This window comes from Halyomorpha halys, unplaced genomic scaffold, assembly GCF_000696795.3.
Source record: "Halyomorpha halys isolate HHAL.00 unplaced genomic scaffold, Hhal_1.1 Scaffold700.1, whole genome shotgun sequence".
Lineage (NCBI taxonomy): Eukaryota > Metazoa > Arthropoda > Insecta > Hemiptera > Pentatomidae > Halyomorpha > Halyomorpha halys.
The window spans coordinates 371,648-383,213 of NW_027116789.1; the positions used below are offsets into that span (position 1 = coordinate 371,648).

Consider the following 11,566-nt stretch of genomic DNA (forward strand, 5'->3'; position numbering starts at 1 on the left):
AAAATTGAATCTATATAAATAAATAATAAAATAAAACTATACAAATAATAAAAAATAATTTATGTACAAGACAAAGAAAATTAAATTTAAGTTACACTATAATAAATATCATTCCCACCTATTATTGTCTATTAAGGTTTTTAGTTTGATCGCAGCTCTGACCATCTTCTATTCAAAATGTTATATTACATTGTATATTGTTTATATAATTGTTTCGATATATATTTATTTGTTTTTGTTTAATTATTTAAAATCAAATAGTAACGAAAAAATAAGTAATTTAAAACTATAAATAAGACCAATATTATCAAAAGTTTCTGGCTGTAGTATCGATCCTACACTACGCCAAACTGTATTTCATTAATTGACACATCCATTACTTAAGATACTATCGGGCCACCAATACACGCAAATAACCAGAACGCGAGAGCTTCAGAATAATTTCTATATTTCATCTATATATATCTAACATTATGTAGATGTTTATACGGTGTTCACAACCAGACACTCCCTTTCAAAACTTTTAATAATTTCGAAATTAAACTTCGTCGGGCTTATGTTGAATGAAGTTTCGTTTTTTAGTGAAATCGAAGAGGTTAAAATTAACTATCGAATCCCTAATGGAAGGAGTTTCTTATAAAATATCTAATTTATGAGCAAACATAGTGCAAAAACATAAAGAACATGATGTTTTGAGAATTCAATATATCTTAAGAATTCGTCATCTTAACTTAGGCATTTATATCGGCAGAGTACTGTCGGCCAAATCGTCAAATGGCCGATGATGTTCATTTTAGTGAATTCCTTTTGGAAAATTGAATTCTCTGAGAATTTTTTTTCTTAATGTTTGTCGGATATTACTAACTGTTTGGGAACAAATCAGGTTTTCTACAAGAATACTTCATTGAAAATATCTCTTTACATTAAAAATCCCAAAGTTAAGTGCACTGGAGAAAAACTGGAAGAAAGTCGAGAAGTCGACTTGAAGTGAATTTGGAAATTCAAAATTCTTCTACCATAAATTTTTTTTCAAAATTCCCAAATTTGGGATTAGCGCATTATGTATAAATTTACATGATATTTGAGAAATAAGGATATTCTGCGTGAATTCATGGTCCGATACTATCTTTATTATTTATTTATTTGCTTAAAGTCCGATACTATCTTTAGAAAGGGATGTGTCGATCAAAAATATATTTTGTTATATAGTTGAGGGCCAATAACATAGCCATAATCTTTTGCTATATTAGTGATCATATTTTACTTACAAATTATTTATTTAGTCGTTAAGTCATTTTATAATATAGAAAAAAGGTGCTTCACCTTGAAGTCATTCAGAAAAAAAATAAATATATTGACTGAAATAAGTGTTATCGAATATAATGGTAAATTTTTGAAATAGGTTATTTTTGTGCTTTGAACTATAGAAAATTTTTAAAAACAAAATGAAGATGATAAGCGGTGAATGAATTATATCAAATCTCTTCGGCAGACGGTATTTAACCATTGTGTATTGTATAATATAATTTTTTTTCCTACCTCCTGTAAATTTTTATTTTTAAAATATACAAGACGTATCTAAAACCTAAATCTAAATATATACACATAACTTGGCCCTTCTTTTGCCACATGGCATTCTAAAAGAATGGAGTAGGTCTGTTGAAGGCGGGGGTCATAATATTGGTCCAGAAGCCAATGGCCGGGGGGGAGGGTACAGAGAACGGGGAGGGATCGCTCTGCTGTGTATATAATATAGATATAAAGGCACGTTTTTTATTTTATTCTACTCTATCACTAAGAAAAAAGATATATTAAAGTAATTATACAAAAAATATACACTCAAATATCATCAAAAAAGGGAACAATAGTTGTGGATCAATAGCAAAAACAATTAAATTTTTTTATTGACATTTGTCAATCGGTATGACAATTAGTAAATTTGGTACCACTATTGAAAATGTCATGAGAAGTATGAGAAGAATGATACAATTTTTTAATTTAATTAAATAATATTTAAATCAAATATTTTTGTTTATACCATGAATAAATAATAGTTAAGAAGCATGTTTATTACATTTACTGTCTGTACAGCGAAGTGAAAGAATATTGACCAACAATGTGTAGGGACATTGGAGACGGTAGGGCCAGGTATGGTGAATGTCATTCGTGAGCACGAGTATTACAAGTTTCTCGAAACAGATCCCTGCGTTTTATTTCTTTATAGGATAATATAAAAAACGATTTCTGTAAAAGAAATCGCAACTTGCTTACACGAAACCATTGATAGGATCGTTTCCGCTCCATTTTCTGCTATATCTTCTGTCACGACAGCATAATTTCATGTTGCGTTTTTCGTATTATTCAAGAGGCGAAGTTTTAATACTAGTTACTTTTCTTGTTTACAAAGTTTATATCTCTTAAAAAAAGTATCTCTTGTATTTAATAATCTTTAACTTTTCATAGGTCCTAGGTATTAGGAGTAGGAATTTTATTAGTTAAGCATTATGAATAATAAGATAATGTTTTGAGCAATTAAAAAAAAATATAATCATTAAATTAAAAGTTTGTCATCATATATGCTCAAAATATTTTCTCAGTTTCTACCAATTTTATCAATTTCTTATCGTCTTATATTATCTATAGTATTTATTTACCTCGGACATTTATATTTTCATAGATTTTTTCTAGTAAATTTTTCTTCTGACTCATTTATTAGTTTTAGAATAAATATACGTATATATGAGAAGTATGTCTCGGGGAACGTAACGCATCCATATTACATGAATTTTGGCCACTCAGTGAACTTTGTGAATTTGCATACTCCTGGTAAATGCTTCAAAGGGAACCAGTTATTGAGTTATGGGCGGGTTCTCTGTACTCGAAACATTTATATACTTAACCAACGGTAGGCAAAAGCTCGCTGAGTTCCCATTAATATTTTATTTATAATTGGATTTAACAGTCCGTATGTCGAAGAGGGTAGTATCACTAAATATTTTAATTAAGTATAAAATTATTATAATTTAACATTATTACTAACAATTAAAATAATAATTATACTTTTTTTTTTATTTGCGGTCTTGCATATGATTAAAAATATATATATAATAATATTTGAAAAAATAAAATAAAATAACTGAATTAGTTTATCTTAGTACAACTGTTTATAAAATATTTGAACAAATTGTAAACTTTTAGATTCATGTTCGATAACCTTATACTTTAAAATGTATGTATGTACATTTTTTTTATTGGTATGCAACATTATTTGTCATTAAAAATTAATTTTTTTTTTTACATCTACCTGGCTTTCAACAAGAATCAATGTGTTTTTGACAAATATAAAGGGCGTTGCAAATTTTAAAAAATCAGAAGATAAACAAAAACATCGAAGGACAGGTTACTGGAGTTATCTTTAAAGTAACTCAAATTTCTGCTCAAGTAACTCAAGTTATCCACAATCGCATTTTTTATAATATAGTTTTTTTTGGTCGATTATATTGACTAAATATTATTAAGTAAAACTGATATTCCTTTCTTTATTGCGGAAAGAATTTAGATGGAATCAAAAATTTTAGAAAAAAATAAATCATTATTTTTTTATTATTTCTATAATTAGATAAATATATTTTTTTTTTTAACTTCTATATAATCCGTTTAATAGAAAAATAACACAGACCTATATACTTTAAGATGAAGCAACCTAGCAATAAAAGTTTGAGACGTGTTGTTTAACAGAACATACCAGTTTTATGGTATGTATACTATATACATAAAAATGTATTTATACATTAGTACCATATGGTATACTAGATATAAAATACCAGCATACTTTGGATTATTTATCAACTAAGAATCGAAACTTCTTCATTTTTTTAATGCCTTTCCTTTTTAATGTTGTGCCACACTGCAATACAAAACTTTATACGGCAGTTGAGCAATGAGAGAGAAGTAAACCGCTTCCACGTTATCAATTTTTTTTAAAAATTTATTTAATGTAATTTACAACTGTACAAAATAATAAATACAGTAAGTAAATATGTGTAATGTTTCATTTACACTTGAAAATCTTGGGAAGGAACCACCCATTGGTGGTACTTCAAGCATTTTTAAATTAGAAGGTCCCGTGGCCTTCTTCTTTTCAGACGCCTCGAAGGATTATCAGGGATTGTTAAGGATGAGATATTTAGAACTAATGGGTTAGGATAGGTTAGGAATTTGGAATGAAAAGACGGATATTTGTTTTAGGCCTAATCTGCACCGAACGGGTTGTAAAGGTCTTTGTGGATGAGTTTATTTGTACCGTAATAAGGAGCATCAAGTATTTTGGATTATAAGGATTGGATGCGGGAGGTATTTGTTGGTTTGGTAGAGCCCCAGAGCTCTATTGAAAATGGCCAAATTGGTCTGATTATCGTAGTGTATAATACATTTTTGTAGTGAATGAGAAGTTTAGAGCGTTTCTTAAGTAGGTGTTGTAGCAATCGAAATCTACGAGCAGTTTCTTGTCATTTCAGTCTTGTATGTAGTAAGTCTAGTAAGTAATTCTCTCTTCAAGAGTCCTAAGTATCAGATCTGTTCAACAGGCATTAGTGGAGTATCAACAATTTTGAAATGAAAAAAAAATTAATTTTTATATTATTTCTAAAATTAGAAAAATAAATTAATCTATTTAATTTTATATAATTTAAAAAATAAACTTATTTATCTTTTCTTGTTTCAGGAAAGAAGAAGGACATTGGTGTCCCCGATATGACCATGATATCAGAAATAGACGAACAAAGAATCAACCAAAACCTACAGATAAGATACAAACACGATCTTGTATATGTATCCTTTTCATTATTTTTAACAGGAGACATATTATGTAAAGTACTTTTCTCAAAGCTTGCTCTGTCTTGTTTAAGATTATGTCCTTAGCGATTATATCTAGCAAAGACTTAATATTATCAGTAAGATTTATGTTAATGAGGTTCTAAAAAGTGTCTCGTTGTAATGATGACAAAGGAGTTTCAAAAGGGTGTCAGAACCAGTTTCTTTTACTCCTTACACAATAACGTGTTACTCATACGAAGGAACTGGAACTGATGCTGAACAATTATTTAGTATCAGGAACAACAGATACTTATAATCATCAAATCAAAATAATCATCGCATTTTTTTTTCCAGAATATCGGCAATCGGTTATACTATTAATTATTTTAGAATTTATATATTTTTGGTACTTTGATAGGCTACTTCTCTATTATCCATGGTGGCAATACTTCTCCATAATATCGTTTCATCTACTTGTTGAGTAAATAACTACTGTTACTATTAAAAAGAGTTATTTTATCGTCATTACAACCATGGAAACACGAAAACATTTATAATCTTTAACTTTCTTGAGACTGGTTAATTTTGATTAAATATATAATTCAATTTTTATCTCAAAACATTTTATTCTTCTTATAAGTCCGACGTTTTGGCCAATCCGACCATCCTCAGGGACATCTTAATACAATATTGGAACTAAAAATATTTAAACACTCAACTTCATGCAGGCTATTCTGCCCAGGTCACAACAACAATTTTTAATTAGTCAACTTTTACATTAAAAACAAAAATTAAAATTCATTTATCACAGTCACTTGTTAAAACTTTATCACTAAAAGCCTGCATAAAGTTGAGTGTTTAAATATTTTTAGTTCCAATATTATTTTAAGATGTCCTTGAGGATGGCCGGATTGGCCAAGAAGAATAAAATGTTTTGATACAAAAATGGATAAAAATTGAATTATTTATTTTCTCCGTAAGTTCATTATAAAATCTAAATTCTTATCTATTTATTTATTGTTTATTAATAATAACATTAAAAGATAGTTTAGTCATTTCAAAATAAACAAAATTAAAGAGGTTATTAGATTACTTTGGTGAAAATAAGATCTAGCTGATATTAAACAATAATTTTATGTTGATATTACAGTTTTAATGAAAATAAATAGAGCCAATTTAATAAAATTGTAAAATCAATGGTATTATGATAAGGTACTTCTATATGTCTTATATATAAATAACTTAAAGTAAAAATACTAAATATAAAATTAATTTAACGTCTAAGTAAAATAGGTTGGACGTACAATTTATAATAAAAAAAATTAATAAAATGAAATAAAATTAATTAGTGGGATATTGTAAGTGTAAAGGCCAATTAAAAGTACACTGTAAGCTACCGCTGCTTAATTGATGGAACAAGACTACAGTATCGGTGTGAATAATGGAAGGTATTACTCAAATAATTTATTCATTTTTTATCATTTATTTTTACTTTCGTTCTCATTATTTACGCGAACTAAATCAGATATGAATGGCATCGGTAATTACAAATGAAGTCAATAGAGGATGAAATAAAAAAAACGATTCATAAAGTTCTTCTCCCAGTTACCGACAGTTTAAGGAGCAGTGAGTTTTAACTTGGGAAATCCAACCTCAACCCGAAGACTGAATCCCAAACTGCTGCAGGAGATTTTGTTATAAATTCTATTAATTACATTACTTCTCTTTTATATATATTTTTTCTCATCTTCCTTTTTTTAAAATTAACGTGTTTTTTTTCCATTAATGGGCGATTGTTTTTTATATTATGTCTACGAATGTCGTTATTTTTGTTATTAACCTTAATTTTCTCTCTTAATAAGAATAATTATTTTTATCTATTTATTTTATCTCATATTTTTTTAAAATTTATAATATTATATATAGTGTTAGGGATGTCTTTTGTATGAGACTATACCCCTCCATAGTTAATTTTTAAAAAAACAACTTATATTAACCATGTAATATAAGTTATATGGCCTTCCTGGCCATTCTGGTATTAAATAAATATAATAATATAAATTTGATACGCATAAATTTTTTTAAAAAATCGGTTAGAATAACTGATTTTTTAAAAAAATCGGTTTATAAAATAACAGTACATTATTTTATAAACCGATTTTTTTAAAAAATCGGTTATAAGTTAGGATAATTTACACTGTTTCGATTAGGATGAAGCCTAACCTATATTAATAATACTTAAATTTACAATAATATGACGTGTTTATTCAAAATGTAAAAAAAAATTAAAATCGATAATATGAAGTTGCACGCATTTTGTGCATTTTTACGAAAAAGTAGCTGAAATATTAAATACTGGTTAACATTAAATATCTAATTTGAATATTGTACCATTCTAAAATTTTAAGATGGGGTGTTAATTACACGCACGTACTCACACACAAACATACTATTTTACGAGATTTGATTATTTGGACTAAAGGTACTTGAAAAGTGTATTTTCGTTATAAAATCGGATTCGAAATTTTGAATAGTAATTCTTTCTCCCACTATATATTTCATATGAACATAAGAAAATGTAAAAACAATGTTATGTATAAACATATTTCTGTGAGATGTATAGAGAAAAACAATCTACTTTATAAGAACGTTAAATAGATTTTTATTTTTAGAGGTTAGAATTAGAATTTTGGATTAGGTTAGAATATATTTTGTCCCAATATATTTGTATCCAATTTTATTCTAATTGGTGTCTTTTCGCTTCTTAATTTAAAAGCAATAACGATTCTGAACCGGTATAGTGTCGATATTTAATTACATAACTTATAACTTTAGGGGTATCGACTCATGTGTGCATTCTCAACTACTGAAGGCAAAAGAGTTAGGGATTTTTATTATTCTGGAGAAGTCAGAGAAGTCGTTAGACACCTCAGGAAGTCAGCAAAGTTTCCTAAAACTTACTGCTTAAAATAAAAAGTCACTGAATAGAAAGACAAACATTAAAAAATATAAATAGGTTACTTTTGTGTTCGAATAAGGAATTCACCATTTTTCATAAAATTTTGAAACAAAAAAAATAATTATTTACTTTTAGTTGTTCTTTTATTTGATCATGACTGCCTTAAATTGAATCCTAGAGGTTTATAATGAATTTTAGAAAGAAGTGCAAAGTCTTCCAGTCTACCCATAAGCTCTTGAAAAAAAAAATTAAATACACAGGTCTCAACATAGTGTAAACTAGTGTCTTTTTATTTCATTTATACTCTAAAGAGGCTGAGGTATAAATACTTGACTTTTCCGACTATATAGGTCAAAAATCCAAAAGCTGGTATAATGAACAATAATAAATGAGTAATAAACAAAAATCCACAAGAAATGGAATGTGTATTACTGTTCATTATATTATTAAAAAACATGATACCACTAAATCCTCTATAGATTTCTATATTATATATTATAAAAACGGTAATTTCTTGTAGAAGAAGTCATTAGTGTTATCCTTTAACTAGCTACTGGTGTACGACATGTTGCGGCCTTCTCTAAATGGATTCGTCCTCGGAATGGAGTCATTTACCTACTCGTCGCATAACTCGCCCATCCGCTCAGCACCTTTCGCAACCGGCGACCCGACTATCCAGTGGGTCAAAACCAAAAAAATAAAAAAAATAAATACAAAGCACTTACTGTAAAAAAAAAAAATAGTATTTTTTTAGGGTTTCTTGGGGTGAAAATAACGATATTATCACATTATGATATAGTTCCTGATAGAGAGAAATGCTCTGTTTAGCCATGATGTCCAAATAGATTGGGTAGCTATCATACACAGCGTACCAATCATTCCATGATCGGACATACACTCCATATATTTACATGATATAAAAACAATTAATAAATAATCTTCTATACATTAAATACAATATGTTTTAATTATTTAACAATTTTACTGAATAAGGCCCATCTGGACATACGGAGTTGAGCATTGGGGCTCTACTAAACCTTCGAATTCCTCTCGTATCCTTTCCTTACAATCCAAAATCCTGCGTAAAATCCTCAATGCTCCTTATTTAGTGTTACTAATAAAACCATCCATAAAGAACTAAATGTTCCTTATGTAACCGATCTAGCCCGAACCCGATATTATTCCTTCCATAATAAACTCCCTAACCACCCAAACCCACTAGTTTCATCTTCTTACCACCAAAACCTTCCTCTTCCATTCCTGGTAGTCCTCCTAGACGCCTGAAAAGAAGATGGCCTAGTGACCTTATATTGTAAAATGTTTTTAGAGTTCTACAACTGAGTTTCTCTACATGCTGTATCATATCATTATGATCTTACTTCAAATTTGCTTGTTGTATTTTATATACAGTTGTGAATGTCAATAAATAAAGAAATTAAAAAAACAAAACAATTTTACTCGATTTGACAATTGTATTTTCCCTATTTCTCTGTCTCATACCTCCCCTCTTCAGTGATCCGTTAAACTAAAACAATTCATCATTAGATAGCAATATAAAAATAAATCAAAGACACAGTAGTCACGGCAGTAGATCAGTATAAAAATATATATAAAAATAGATCTAAAAAAAAAAAAAAACTAATTTATAGATTTATAAAACAAAAAGTTAGTTAAAAGAAATAATTAAATGAATGAATAATTGTTTAAATGAAATAAATTTTAGTCTCAAAACAATCTATATTCCTTTATAAGTCCAACGTTTCGGCCTAGTCGGCCATCCTCAAGGACAATCTTAAATACAATTTTACATCCAATTTTAAAATAACTTTTTGCAAGCTATTCCGCCCAGATCAATAATTATGTCAATTGTTCACATTAAATTAAAACTTTTAATCACAGCCAATTTACACTATTATTCTTTATCACAACAATATTTTAAATCTTTAGCAAACTGTTTAAATGGTTAGAAAGAAAAAAAAAATCTGTCTTAAATGAATCCATCGAAATCGGATGACAAACCGAACCATTTATTTCGTGACGTGAATTTTTAAACCACCTCAGAATTGTAGAATATTCTTTTTTTTTTTATTTTGGACTTGAAGGTTTTTTTTTATGACAATAATTTATTTATTGATATTTAAAACTGTATTAAAATACATAAAACCAGTAAATTTGTTGTAATTTATACAATGGCGTGATACAGACATGTGTAAAATCTACGCATTAATAGAACTCGATTTTTTTTTTAAGTGTTGCCTCTTAATGTCGTAGAATCAAAGCATTTTTGTTTCGATATTTTGTTGATGCATAATATTTCAGGAACCCATTTACAAAAACTGCCCTGACCATATTTCAAAATATGAGAATGACATTGTCTCCGTCAGGTAGTTTCATCATCTTTCTAGTACTGAAGATATCGAGTTACAAAAAAGGGGCAAGAAACGTGCTCAGAATAACATATGATTATGTTTCTGAAAATTGAAAGACAAAAAACAAATACATATCCTGAAAACCGCAATTTAAGCCTTGATCCGTTCATGTATCGATGGAATTGACGGTGCAGGGAGCTTGATGAAGTTTCCGGACGTGGGGCGTCACTGAATCTTGGATAACCTCGGTCGGATAAGATCTGGATAAGGGGGAGCTCGGTTCATATCTCCTGCTTATACAATTGAATCATCTACTTGACGACCATCCCTCCCTTACCGTTCCTCCCCTCCATTTTCAAAGGCTTTTATCTTCCTTGGATCAGTGATCAATTTGATCTGGCAAATATACTTCAGATGATCCATCCAAGTGTTTTCCGCATATCTATCAGCTGGGATTTTGGCATAGTAATAATCAAAGTAGAAGAGTTCAAAACTTCCATGACTTGGCATATTATTTATTATGTATGGGTCATATTGTCATAAACGATTTAAGTGAAGATTCTTTCCCATGCACTACAAAAAATTAGTATACATTACGATAATCAGACCAATTTGGACATATGGAATTGAGCTCTGGGGCTCTATCAAACCATCAAATTCCTCCCGCATCCAATCCTTACAATCCAAAATCCTACGTAAACTCCTTATTACGTTACAAACAAACTCATTCACAAAGACCTTAACATCCCATTCGTTGCAGATTTGGCCCAAAACAGATATGCGTCTTTTCATTCCAAACTCCTTACCCTCCTAACCCATTAATTCTTAATCTTTCATCCTTAACAATCCCTGATAATCCTCCGAGGCGTCTGAAAAAAAGATGGCTACGGGACCTTCTAATTTAAAAATGCTTGAAGTACCACCAATGGGTATTTTTATAGTTGTAAATCACATTAAATAAATTTTTTTAAAAAAAGTGAAGAATCCCACTTCTTGCACAAATACACGTCCTTAAGTTTTTACCTTAAAATTATTAAAAAAATTTTTACATTCCTTATCTTTTGGATCTGGATATTGGTGTTACCAATAATCTCGTACTATCTTCACTCTTTTACAGCTTATTGCATATTATTCACAAACGGTAACCACATTTCGTATTTTAGAAATTTTCAGCGAGTATTAGGTATGTTTAAAAACTTGGTCTTATACGTATAAATGGTTTAATTTAAAAAAAAATCAGTTTCCCAGCCATGTATGTTAATCATTAAAGTAGATTATCTCTTTAAAATATTTATTATTAAATTGTTAATAAAGAAGATGGCCTTGTGACCTTATATTGTAAACTGTTTTTAGAGTTCTACTACTGGGTAGTTTCTCTACATCCTGTATCATATCATTATGTCATTATGATCAAATTTACTGG

At 28.9% G+C, this 11,566-nt stretch overlaps 1 protein-coding gene across 3 annotated transcripts in view; it reads left to right on the forward strand.

Annotated features, from left to right (window-relative positions):
* The window catches only part of Myo81F (Myosin 81F), a 260,504-nt gene that overhangs the window by 124,856 nt on the left and 124,082 nt on the right, over positions 1 to 11,566 (forward strand). For all 3 annotated transcript variants that reach the window (XR_010845149.1, XM_014428188.3, XM_024360177.2), the window contains exon 2: positions 4,724 to 4,830. Coding sequence is in view for 2 of the 3 variants with exons in the window: in XM_014428188.3 (XP_014283674.1) it covers positions 4,724 to 4,830 (107 nt within the window). In the remaining variant the exon portion in view is untranslated. The remainder of the gene's footprint in view (positions 1 to 4,723; positions 4,831 to 11,566) is intronic.